Source organism: Ovis aries, chromosome 4 (assembly GCF_016772045.2).
Source record: "Ovis aries strain OAR_USU_Benz2616 breed Rambouillet chromosome 4, ARS-UI_Ramb_v3.0, whole genome shotgun sequence".
In the NCBI taxonomy this organism is placed as follows: Eukaryota; Metazoa; Chordata; class Mammalia; order Artiodactyla; family Bovidae; genus Ovis; species Ovis aries.
Window position 1 is genome coordinate 26,127,723 of NC_056057.1, and position 13,599 is coordinate 26,141,321.

The 13,599-nt window shown below is 38.5% G+C and overlaps 1 protein-coding gene and 1 non-coding gene across 5 annotated transcripts in view; both read left to right on the forward strand.

The window, feature by feature from the left end:
• The window catches only part of BZW2 (basic leucine zipper and W2 domains 2), a 62,877-nt gene that overhangs the window by 11,580 nt on the left and 37,698 nt on the right, over positions 1 to 13,599 (forward strand). For all 4 annotated transcript variants that reach the window (XM_060414532.1, XM_015095211.3, XM_060414531.1 and 1 more), the window contains exon 2: positions 5,260 to 5,324. In XM_060414532.1, coding sequence (XP_060270515.1) covers positions 5,267 to 5,324 — 58 coding nt within the window. In that variant the 5' untranslated portion in view covers positions 5,260 to 5,266. The remainder of the gene's footprint in view (positions 1 to 5,259; positions 5,325 to 13,599) is intronic.
• TRNAC-GCA (transfer RNA cysteine (anticodon GCA)) lies at positions 994 to 1,066 on the forward strand. Its single transcript has one exon. It is a non-coding gene; the product is annotated as a tRNA-Cys (tRNA).

The window sequence follows — 13,599 nt, forward strand, 5'->3', positions numbered from 1 at the left end:
GTTAGTGTTCCTCACTGGAAACTATTGTTTCAGTTTATTGTTTTGTACTTTTTAAGATAAATATTTTTGTCCTTTGATATCATTAATTATAAAAGTGAAGTGGATATGAATATAACAATAATATTTATATTAAAGAAATATTTGCCTGTATTTTAAAACATTCTTCTTTTATAGATAGGCTACTTATTTTAAATTTTAATGTTATTTCAATTATTATAAATACTGAAACTTATGTAGAGTTAAATTCTTGAAACTTGCTCCTAAACACAGAGTATTTCCCTAGAATATTGCAGTGAAGTGGCTCAGTAATATTTTGAGTTTTGTGTCCTGGTGTTGTTGCATCTGTACAACATACTTTATTCTTTGGGTATAATTTTGTATGGCAACAGTATCATACCCAAAGAATAAAGTGTGCCTGGGAAATCCCATGGACAGACAAGCCTGGTGGGCCACAGCCCACAGAGTCACAAAGAGTCAGACACAACTTAGCAACTAAACAACAGCAAAAATCATTGTTAGTATCAGAATCAATCAGAGGTCTTTTTGTTGCCATTGTCTTAAGTAATATTGATTGTACCCAGAGAGTTTCACCTTGGAGTTTGGTACTTTTTCTTTTCTTTCCTGCTATAGACATGTAGTTTTGAAATTTGGGCAAAATGCTCTGCAGTTACTTTATTTGAAAAATGCTAAGTAAGAAATTGCTTTTCTTTGAGTATATTTTCATCTTCTTATCAAGTCTTATCAAGTTTGTGTGTTGAGCCATGGGGAATGCTTTGGAACGGGATTGCCCGTCATGATAGCCACTAGGCATGTTGGCTGTTTCAGTTTTCACTAATAACAATTATATAAAATTAAGCATTTTCTTCCTCATTCACACTAGCCACACTCCAAGGATGCTACAGGTGTCTAGTGGCGACCATATTAGACAGTGCAGATACAGAACATTCTCACTGTCACAGACAGTAGTGTTAGGCACTGCCTTTCCAGGATGGCTTCCTGGTGGCTCAGGGGTTAAAGCGTCTGCCTGCAATGCGGGAGGCCCAGGTTCAATCCCTGCGTCAGGAAGATCTCCTGGAGAAGGAAATGGTAACCCACTCCAGTATTGCCTGGAGAATCCCATAGACGAAGGAGCCTGGTAGGCTACAGTCCATGGGGTCACAAAGAGTCAGACAGGACTGAGCAACTTCACTTCACTTTCTAGGATGGGTATTGGCAGACTAAAGTCTGGAGGCCCATTTTGAGCCACTATTTGTTTTGTAAATAAAGTTTTACTGGAATGCAACCAGGACCACCTCTTTGCATTTTGCCTGTGGCTACTTTCAGGCCGGCTGTAACAGCGAATCGTAAGAATAGAGACCTTGTAGCTCGCAGAGCCTAAAATACTTCCTTTCTGTCCCTTTATGGAAAAAGATTGTGACCCCCACTTTAGAGTATCCATATTCATAATGTCGAGATTGTTTGAATAGCAGTTATTTTATGTGTAGTATATATTAGCGGTATTCAATGCCTTACATAAAGTAGGTTATCATACTTCAGAGATGAGCCAGACCAGGACAGGCAAGATCTCTAAATTACTAGTTGAGAACAGGCTTCCCCTAGGAGGGACAGCTGGAAGATATGTCTGTCTCTGACTGATCAGACACTTTCCAAAATGGAGAGAATTAAAGAAGAGTATAAGGGAAGGCAACTCACGAGGTGTCAGTCTACTCAATGTGGGCAGGGCAAGTGGCAGAATTAGCCTACAGCAGCCATGAGGCCCCTCAGTGCTGCTGACCCCTCGTCACACTGCAGCCCAGAGTCTGGTTGGAAGTGAGAGATGGAATGTGAAAAGGGTGTGAGGTCAGTTAGCCATTTAGGCTCAAATAGAAATTGATTTTAAATTGTTATTTCATTAATAGAGGACCTGGTCTCTAATGTTTGATTGAGTGGATCATTTTAGTATTTTTATGACCTCATCTTCTAACATTTCCAACTTTACATAAAAAGTTTTAAAAAATAAGTACTGTTTTAAACCATGGAGCTTTTCCATTTTGGTGGGACATGAGCTTATTTTTCTCTGCGAATGTTTGAGTTACAGTGTTCTGAATGGAAGCCAAATTATCATGCTGTTAGTTAGTGGATATCAAGTTATAAATTGTAATGCAATCTAATAACTGTGACCTTTTTTGGTTGGCCTAAGAGAACTGCCGTCGTTGCCCTTCTGCTGTGACTTGCCCAGGTTTAAGCTGGTGCAGTTTCTTAGTCTACACGCCCTTGCTCTTCTTCGGCCAGGATTCAGTGAATGCCTTATAAAGGCTGACCCTCTCTGGAGCAGATTATAATGTAGCACCAGAGCTAAATTTAGAGAACAGCCAAGCCTCTGCTCCAAATAGTAACAGCTAAGTGATAGAGACTTTTGGTGAACAGAATATCTTCACTTAGTCATTCAATACCCCTAGGTGAATCTCTATGTGTGTGTGTTTGTTTATTTTAATTTTTGATGTTGTATATGTCAAAAATCTTTGCATACTTTTTTTAAACATTTATGTGTTCTTACCTTATTTTCCACATAGAATATGTTCAGGTTGTATAAAACAAGCCCACATAACTGAACTTTGAAGATACAAACTTTCCTGTTTAAAACTAAAGGAGGTATTATAAATGGAGCTAAAGAATTTTTAAAATACAGTAATTCACTCCTAGGTAGGTTTTGTTCGGTGGTAATTCTCCATTAGCAGGAAAACAGAAATAAGATATTAAGGTAATTAGAGAATTCTATGTATTTATACTGTAGACTCTAATAGAAGGGGCACACACTTTAAAAATAATTTTAAATTCTGAAATAAAAACATCTTTGGCAAAGGGTAATGCCTTCCGTACATGTTCAGCTCCTGGAGAAGTTTCAGGCTCTATTTTTGGTTGTGTATCTCAGTACAAGACCCAAACCCTTTAACAGGTATTTTTTTCTTTGCTAACACAAGAAAATATTTTGTATAATATTTGTTGTGTTTGGGGAGGTATGGAAACATTAAGGAAACTACATGCACACTTAGCTATATTCATTACTTGTGCCCCAGTGGATCTAGAGTGAATCTGTTGAAAATGCCAACAGGGAAAATCCTGAATGAAAGAACTTTTCTGTAAATATACATAATGCATTAGAAACTCTGTTTCCAGTGCCTCTCAAGTGAAATGAGATTTCACTGATTAAGGTTATTGCATTTGTAACTATTTCATATGCAGCTGCTGCCCCATACGCGTACATCTGTGGATCCCTTCGCTACTCTTGACCTAGGGGAGCCCCGCTGTTTCACCTGCCTCATTGTACTGGAAATGTTTGTATTTTATCTCCTGCTGGACTCTGTGCTCCTTGAGGGCTTGGAATCTAGCTTAGTCACCTTTATATCTAAAAGCAGAATGTAGTAAGTTCACTTTATAAGACTGATAAAAATTCTCTCTCTTTAACCATGAAAGAAATTACTTTTGGGCTTTGTTACTTTATTTTTAATGAATTTCACTTATGAAATGGCGATTCAAGTTTTTCCAAGATAAATAGATTGCTTTCTATGTGAAAATAGGTGTTTCTCTTCTTTCACTGGATGGGTGGGAAGAAAGTTTTGGTACATAAATTGAATAATTTTCCCACATTCTTGAGAATGTTTTGTAATTACAATTTTAAAAAACTTTGAAAGAGAAATAATTTGCTTCACATTATCTTGAATTGTTTGGTCTTCATAACTTAGGCAATCTAGATACATTTTCAGATTGTAATATTTATGTCAGCAAGGTTATTCTCAGTTTGTAGAAGCTCTTTTTAGAGCCGGTTTTTCACTTTTTTAAAAGATAATTTATAATACTTTAAATTATTAACTCCAGTAGAAGAATTAAAAAGCCCAAATATGCATCCTCTGAAGTAAACAAACAAATGAAAAACTGTTTCTTGTCTCATTCTTAAATGTTCCTTGCCTGGAAAAGCAAATATTACACGTACCCCCTTTTAACCAAAAAATTATGCTTTGTACTCTTATTCAATTTGCTTTTTTCCCTTCACAATTTACCTTGAACATCTTTCTCAGTATGACAGCTTACTGACAATTATTTATTCAATACTTGATCTCAGTGTTGTTTTAGGTCCTAAAGATACAGTTTTGAGTAAAACCTGTGAAGTCCCTGCCCACAGGGAGGTTACACTGTCATCAGGGCAATAGACCGTGGCAAACAAATCCTAAAGAATGCCAGGGGCTGCTATAAGCAATGAAGAGAAATAAAGCTAGAGAAAGACACGGAGCCTTGTTAGTCAGGATGGTCTGGGAATTTCTCTGAAAAGGAGGTGTTTGTGTGCAGAGAGTAAAGCCACATGAATGCCTTGGGAAAGAGTCTTCCCAGAAGAAAAATGACCTTCCCTGGCCCAGTGGGAAAAGCAGAGAGCTGGGTGACTAGAGGAGTGACTGATGGGAAAAGATAGGTATAGGAAACTTAATCAGAGAGGTAGCCAGGGCCATATGTAGTACATTTGGATCTAATTTATTTTGTAATGCTTCATAGTTCCATTCAATGGCTTATTATAACTTATTGAACCAGATACTGGTTTATGGGTATTTGACTTTTTCATTTATTTATGCATCCAACAATGTTGCAACTAAATCCTTTTAGATACACATGAGTATATTTACATACCATGAGTATATTTACATACTTGGTGGGTATAACTAGAATAAATTCCTTGTAAAGGAATTGCTGGACCATAGGTTTTGTACATGTAAATATTTATATTCACCAAATGCGTTCCAAACGTATTGCATGGACTTTATCCCTTCTGCCAAAGTTTATGTCCATGATTATTTTCCCTGTGTCTTTTGTCAACACTAGAGGCAATGGCACCCCACTCCAGTACTCTTGGCTGGAAAATCCCATGGACAGAGGAGCCTGGTGGGCTGCAGTCCATGGGGTCGCGAAGAGTCGAACACAACTGAGCAACTTCAGTTTCACTTTTCACTTTCATGCACTGGAGAAGGAAATGGCAACCCACTCCAGTGTTCTTGCCTGGAGAATCCCAGGGACAGGGGAGCCTGGTGGGCTGCCGTCTATGGGGTCACACAGAGTCGGACACAGCTGAAGCAACTTAGCAGCAGCAGATATTATAAAACTTTAAAAGTTTTGCTAGTTCAGTAGTTACAGTTATCTCATTTTGAAAAGTGTATTTAGATAAGTCAAACATACTTACTGGAAACATATGGACTGTTTATTTGAAGCACATAATCTTTATTTTTTTGTTTTTAGAAATTTTATGAATAAGCATCAGAAGCCAGTGCTAACAGGCCAGCGGTTCAAAACTCGGAAAAGGGGTAAGTTGTGTTGTGTTTGTGTGTGTATGGCTGAGGCAAGGAGGGCAGGGAGGGGGCAGGGTGGGGGGGGGGATGTTGTTTAAAGTGCTAATCAATATATAAGTTTGGAGAATGTCAAATTTAATAATACAAAACCAGTTATTTTACTAGCAAAAGCCAGTTTATTCAAAAATAGTTCAAAGAAATTGCAATTTTGGATATTTGAACTATGGGGCAAATCAGAACAAGGATGAGGAACTTGCTGTTGCAGAGAAAAGAGGGAAGCTGAGAGGGGCTGTAATAACCCAAGAGTCACATTAGGAAGCTGGAAGTCCAAAGTATGGAGGCTTCTCATAGGTTGCACTGGTACACTCTCTGATTGGCTGGGCTGTGGTTAGGTGGAGAAAAGTTTTGTTCTTCCTTCTGGATAGTAAAGTAGGCCATAGCTTTCTGTTGGAGACTAGAGATGAAGGCATTAAGTCTCTTCCTGTTTGGAATAATTGATGGTGAATGAGAGGGTGTAAGAGCTCCCCCTACAGGCATGTCTGGACTCCAGTTGTAGCTGAAGTGAAGGGAAGTGAAAGTCACTCTGTCACGTCCGACTCCTTGCAACCCCATGGACTGTACAGTCCATGGAATTCTCTAGGCCAGAATACTGGAGTAGCTAGCCGTTTCCTTCTCCAAGGGGATCTTTACCAGCTGAGCTACCAATGAAGCCCACTTTTAGGTGAGGTTTCTTAATTCCACAAAGAAAATTAGTATTATCTTTGTTTCCACCTAACCTCATTAATTCCTGTCTTTTGAGCTCTGACTGTAAAATCTAAAGTTCGGCATTCAAGCTTCAGAACTGCCAGTTATTTAGGTGTTTGATTTTTGAACAAGTCATTTAACTTGTCTGAGCTTTGTGTCTTTAGCTACAAAATGAGGGTAATTATGTCTGTTCAGGTTCCCTTAGTCTCATGTGAGGCTATGAAGGCAATTGATAAATTTTACTATTTTTGACATTTGCACTTGGTTTTTGCTTTCTTTATGTTTTTAAGAAAATGTTCATATGCAAAGATAGTAAAGCTACGAGAAGAGTAAATTAGGAAAAGAGATATAATAGAGCTGTAACCGTTTCAGAATTTTAGAAAGTCGAATGAATTTACCTAAATATCTTTAAAACTTTAAAATTCATGATATTTTCAAGTGTCTTTTATTGTGGGAAAAGTAGTGATAAAGCCAGTTTGATGGTGGCTGTTAAAACATCTGTATGTGTGACTCCTTTTGTGTTCATCTTACCATTTCTCTGCACAAAGAATTTTTAAGTATTCTAAATATTTAACCAGTTTTGCATAATTATACAGAAATCCTCTTGGATTTAAGAATAGTTGAGCTAAAACTTGATCGGAAAACTTTTTAAAATATGAAACATGGTATGACTAACACTGAGGAGAGTGACTGTAAAATATTTAAGGAAGTATCATGTGTAAAGATAAAGGATGATTGAATATCTTTGTGAAGTCCTCATTGCTGATTATGAAACAGAAGCTATGTAATGGTCTTCTAGCACTAAACTGTTGAATTGTTAACCTGTGTCAGAGGCCTTTGGCATTCCCCACCAGTGTCTGTAGCTGAGGTTCTCTTGTAGTGGTGTCTGTGTAAGAAGCAGCCCAGTGTGGTCATGTAGAAAGAAAAGATTTCTCAATACAATGGGTCAATTGAATAAGAAGACATTATAAGAATATACACTCAGTAGCAGTAAGTCTAAATTTAACTGTAAATGCTGCCTGCAAAAAAACTTCACATTCTCTCTAAAAAATGAAAAAAAAGTTTTAAAAACCAAAAAAGTAGTTATTTTGTACAGTATTTCTGTCTTATATGCTTTTATTTTTATGTTTTTATTTTTTGCATTCTTGACTCATCCCCATAAATGATGAACAAGTATAGCCTGAACCACCCCCTATGTTTAGTCCTTTTAGAAACTGTGTCCCCGCTTACACAATGAGGATTGAAGTCTGGAAGCAGATAGCCATGCAAGGTGCCGAAACCAGCATGCATTCTTTGTCTCATTGTGTAAAGCAGTCTTGGGAAAAAAATAAATAAATGACGTCGATGATTTCCAAAGGACTTAATCAGAAATCTAGTCACAGTTAAGGTATTCTTGCTCCTGGTAATGTGATAATATTTAACGTATGCCCCACTGTGAGGTGAAGAAAGGTTTGCCACCACCTGCCTGCTGAGGGAACGTGTTAATCTCAGACCTGGATCTTCAGCTCAGGCAGCTTTCTTAACGTGACGCTGATTCACGGTAGCTGAGCTCCAACGCCAGGAGAGGGCCTTAGGATGGATTGCACAAGAGCAAGCATGAGTCAACGAGTAAACTGGCTCTTACAGTCAGTCAGTTCTGAAACGGAAAGGTTGCCTCTCATACTGAACTGGTTTGCCTCTGATTCATTTGACGGGCAAGATTGTGCCTGCGTCTCATTGCTTCAGGAGTACACACAGAGAGCCACCCAGAAATATGTTATCCATAATTTGCCAGTTGATCTAGATTTATATAACTCAGGTCTGTTGAGGATTTAAAGCTGCATTTGAGCCATTTTGTGCAAACTGCTGACTGGGGGCAAAAATGGATCAGCCTCATTTTCTGCTTTTCATAACAGTAAACTGCCTCCTGACAATTCATCGTGTTTTGGCTTTTCTTTTGCTATTATGATGGGGCTGACTTCAGATAAATGGTTGGCAATTTCATAGAGCTGAGAAAAGAAATCTGCAGAGGATATTTCAAGGTCATTTTAATAGGCTGTCTTCTGAAGCTCTGTCTTCAGTTTGTAACTATTCCCTAGCACAGCTAATGCTCTTCCCTGCCAAGTTAGTCTAAAAATGTTTTGTTCTTTTTTTTCTCTTAACATCAAAATGAAATATTATGGTGTGTGCATGCTAAGTTGCTTCAGTCGTGTCTGACTCTTTGTGACCCCATGGGCTGTAGCCCACCAGGCTCCTCTGTCCTTGGGGATTCTCTAGGCAAGAATACTAGAGTGGGTTGCTATTCCCTCTTCCAGGGGATCTTCCCAAACAATCAAACGCGTGTCTCATGTCTCCTGCATAGGCAAATGGGTTCTGTAACATTAGCACAACCTGGAAAGCCCAAACATTATAGTAGGGCACATCATATAGCACTAATCCTTTATGAAATATGCACATCTTACTTATAATATTTTCTCCAAAGAAATTGTGTTTTCTACTGCGACTTATGGGAATCTGAGAAGGATGAACACTTCTCGCCTGAGCCATTGTTATGCTTAGGTGAAATGAGCGAGATGAAATGTTTAATAATTCAAGTGGTCCCCCTCTAAATTTTGTAGAAAAATACAATTAAAATTAGTGAAAATCGGAGTGAGAAAAAATGACCAAACATCAGGCATCCAGAGTGGCTACATACTCAGGTTTCTCTCTGAGGCTTTAGATCTGAGTTGGCAGTTTTAAATAACTTAAGATTTGTAATAAATGGTGTTAGGAACTAATGAAGTAAATCATTTAAGGTAATATATATTGGAAGTCAATCTGTGTGTATGGTTAGAAAATCCATCATATTTACTGTTGGTTGTTTAAGGTGAAAAAGAACCTTTGGGTAAAAGTATTGTCTTGTTTCCCCAAACTTCCATTAACGTTCTTGCCATTTTCCTGTACAGGAATTTTATATTCCTGCAGATGAACACTTAGCACATGGGAGTTCTGTTCTTCATCCTGCAAGATAATTATTAATCCTCCCAGGCCGTTATGACTTTTTAATATTCCGAAGCTATACGTGAGCATTTTGACCTACTGCGTTATTACTCACTGTTGAAATAGCTCTGGCTGTAATATACTGCCTTCCTCTCTATTAGCAAGTCTTTTGAAAAAGTGTAACTGGAGGGTGAAAGCCTTTTCACAAGCGAAAGTTTTTAAGTTGTCTGTTGGATTCAAAACAAAGCTGTCTGTATTTGTAGCTTGGTCTGGATTGTACTTTATTGACCAACTTATATTATCCAATGCTTCGAATTTATAATTTTCAAACCATCAAAAAGTCTGTTCTGCCGCCTGAATCAACATCCTAGTATATTGGGGTGCCATTATGTGGGTGGCCTCAGTTGATTTTGGGAGCTGGTCACAAGTTTTAATAAGCTTAATAGTCCTCCCTATTGGCTTAGATGGTGAAGTGTCAGCCTGCAATGCAGGAGACCCAAGAAGGAAATGGCAACCCACTCTAGTATTCTTGCCTGGAGAATTCCATAGACAGAAGAGCCCGGCTGGCTACAGTCCATGGGGCCACAAAGAGTTGGACAGAACTGAGTGACTAATACTTAGTGAGCAACCTGTGGTCTTTTTTTTTACTTCTCACGTTTTTTTATTAAGGGAAACAGAACTTTTTCCCAAGATGGGAGGAGAATTACCCTTTAGCTGGATGCCCAGCAGGGGGATGATGCTTGCCAATGAGTTCCTCTTTCTGGTCACAGTTGCCTGCTCCTCCCACACCCCATGATCTGTTCTTGTAGGGTGCCCATTCTCTCCCTCCCCCGCTTCACAACAAGACCCTAATTATGTTTTCCCCCACAGTCAACATTTGCATGTTCTTGTCTGCATAATGTTTTGCTTATGGAATCAAAGGGACTTTTATCTCTTGTTCATGACAAATAGTGTTCAAGTTAATTTACATCTGTCTTCGTGGAATCTTACGCTGCGTGACTGTGACTGGTACTGGGAATGCCATTCTTCTCTGCTTCTGAGGTTGTGGTATTAACCTCTTACAACACATCCTTTCTGTTACACCGTAGGTAGGCAGTCTGTAAAAACCAGATAGCTGCTGTCTGATTTAAAATGTAGTTTTTAATTGTATCTAAGTCATGCACGTACATGGTTTGAATAGTCCACACATACATGGCTTAAATAGTCAAACCACTCTGCAAAACATGTTGTAACAGCAGCAAGTCTGTTTTCCAGCAGTCTTCTTTCTAACCTTTAACTGCTTCTTTTAGCATTTGCATTCCTATGACCACATAACACTTCTACTTGGCTGTTTCTTGATGTTTCTGTTGGAGAGGTATATTATGGATGCACTTCCTGCTGTGGGAGATGAAGATTTGTCTCTTTCACGCCCCCCACCCACCTGCAAAATCCTCTTCTTGGTCTGTGTTCTTTCATTTTATCAGTTTTAGCTAGACTCCTGATTAGGGGTTATATCATTGTGACCTGGTACATGGTCTTCAGAGCTAAACTATTATTTATTTTTCTGAACACCATTTTCACTTTGGATTAAATGAGTTTATAGTAATTGATTTTTTTTTCTTAGCTTTCTGTACCTTAAAACTAGACAGCACTACACTTTGCTTTGTTATGTAAATCTCTTCATATAAACACTTTTGGAATTCTAACAGTGACATTTTATTGAAGCGATTCTAACTATGTATCATTTCATACTGTATGATTGCATTGGAAAACACTCTTCCATTCAGTTTGTTCTTTAGGCCCCTTGTCCAGTTGTTAACAGTACAGCTTGAAATGACCCTTTTCCTACTATCCCGAAAAGTACTGTTGTCTGTCTCTTAGATTTTTTTCTCTTTTTCCCAGGATCTCATAACTTAATAAGATCATGAAATCATGAGTTACTCTCCTGTTTTGGTGGAGTGTCTGTTTCAATTGCTTTTTTAAAAGAGTGAATGAGAAACATAATTTTTGAGGCCTTGAATGTTTTAATATGTGTTTAATCTGCTCTTACGTAGCAGTGGGGACAATAAAGGACAGAAATGGTATGGACCTAAAAGAAGCAGCAAATATCAAGAAAAGGTGGCAAGAATACACAGAAGAACTATACAAAAAAGATTTTAATGATCCAGATAACCAGAATGGTGTGATCTCTCACCTAGAGCCAGACATCCTGGAGTGTGAAGTCAAATGGGCCTTAGGAAGCATCATTAGGAACAAAGCTAGTGGAGATGATAGAATTTCAGCTGAGCTATTTCAAATCCTCAAAGATGATGCTGTGAAAGTGCTGTACTCAATATGCCAGCAAATTTGGAAAACTCAGCAGTGGCCACAGGACTGGAAAAGGTCAGTTTTCATTCCAATCCCAAAGAAAGGCAATGACAAAGAATGTTCAAACTACCACACAATTGTACTCATCTCACATGCTAGCAAAGTAATGCTCAAAATTTTCCAAGCGAGCCTTCAACAGTACTTGAACTGAGAACTTCCAGATGTTCAACTGGATTTAGAAAAGGCAGAGGAACCAGAGATCAAATTGCCAGTATCTGCTGGATCATAGAAAAAGTAAGAGAATTCCAGAAAAACATCTACTTCTGCTTTATTGACTATGTCAAAGCCTTTGACTGTGTAGATCACAACAAACTGTGGAATATTCTTCAAGAGATGGGAATATTGGACCACCTGACTTTCCTCCTGAGAAATCTGTATGCAGATCAAGAAGCAACAGGTAGAACTGGACATGGAACAACAGATTGGTTCCAAATTGGGAAAGGAGTACGTTAAGGCTGTATATTGTCATCCTGCTTATTTAACTTATATGCAGAGTACATCATGCAAAATGCCGGCCTGGATGAAGCACAAGCTGGGATCAAGATTGGTGGGAGAATAACCGCAGATATGCAGGTAATACCACTCTAATGGCAGAAAGCAAGAGAAGCTAAAAGAGCCTCTTGATGAAAGTGAAAGAAGAAAGTGAAAAATCTGGCTTAAAGTCAACGTTCAAAAACGAAGATCATGGCATCTGTTCCCATCACTTCATGGCAAATAGATGGGAAAATAATGGAAATTGTGACAGACTTTGTTTTCTTAGGCTCCAAAATCACTGCAGATGGTGACTGCAGCCATGAAATTAAAAGACCCTTGCTTCTTGGAAGAAAAGTTATGACCAACCTAGACAGCATATTAAAAAGCAGAGACATTACTTTGCCAACAAAGGTCCGTCTAGTCAAAGCTATGGTTTTTTCAATAGTCATGTATGGATGTGAGAGTTGGACTATAAAGAAAGCTGAGTGCTGAAGAATGGATGCTTTTGAACTATGGTGTTGAAGAAGAGTCTTGAACTTCTTGAGTCTTGAACTGCAAGGAGATCAAAGTAGTCAATCCTAAAGGAAATCAGTCCTGAATATTCATTGGAAGGACTGATGCTGAAGCTGAAGCTCCAGTACTTTGGCCACCTGATGCGAAGAACTGACTCATTGGAAAAGCCCCTGATGCTGGGAAAGACTGAAGGCAGGAAGAGAAGGGGCTGACAGAGGATGAGATAGTTGGATGGCGTCACCAACTCTATGGGCATGAGTTTGAGCAAACTCCAGGAGTTGGTGATGGATAGGGAAGCCCAGCATGCTGCGATCCATGGGGTCGCAAAGAGTCAGACTTGCCTAAGCAACTGAACTCCACTTAACTATGTTTAATTAATAGTGTGACCAAACACTGGAATTCTGGGTTGAAAATTGTTTTTCCTTGGAATTTTGAAGGACTGTCTTCTGGCTTCTGGTACTTCTGTTGGGCAATTCAGGGTTGTTCTGTTTCTTGATACCTTGTATGTGATTTGGTTTTTTGCCCTTGAAACTTCAGCAAGTTGCTTTGTTCTGAAGTTTCACAGTAATGAAGGCTCCTTGTGGATCCGCTGTCAGTCCTTGTGCTGTGTCCACAGATAATCTTTCACTGGGAAACTCACGTCTCCTTTAAAACTGAAATTTCTTGCAAGTTTTAAATCCCCCCCTTTTCAAGAAAAGTATCTTTTTATTCACTTGTTTGGACATTTGGCTAGTCTGCTCTTCTTATCTTTATGCTTCTATTATGTACGTCTTTGACTTTCCTGTGAGTTTCTAAGAGATACTCTCAGCTTTCTCTTTTAACTCTTCAATTGAGTTCTTAAGTTTTTCTACCATATTTTTCATTTCCAAGTACTCTTTTTTTATTCATGAAATGTTTCTTTTTTCCACAGCATTCTCTTCTCCTCCTCTTTCTTCCTTTAAAAAAAAAATTGCAATATCTACTCTAAAGACATTTATGATAGAATATTTAGGGGGAATGTCATCCTTTGCCCCTTTTCCCCATATGCCGACTCAGTCTTTATAAGGGGGAAAAGGTGAAATTCTTTGAACTGAATGTTAGATCCTTTGTCTTATCTAGTCATTTTTTTTAACTCCTCATCTGACATCTAGTTTGTTACCTTCACTTTTTTTCAAGTGATCCTTACTTTGTTCAAGATTTTACTCCAAAGTGACCATCCACAAAGAAGTCTGTCTAGAGTGTGCTGAGGAGAGAAAGTTACATAGTATCTGTATCC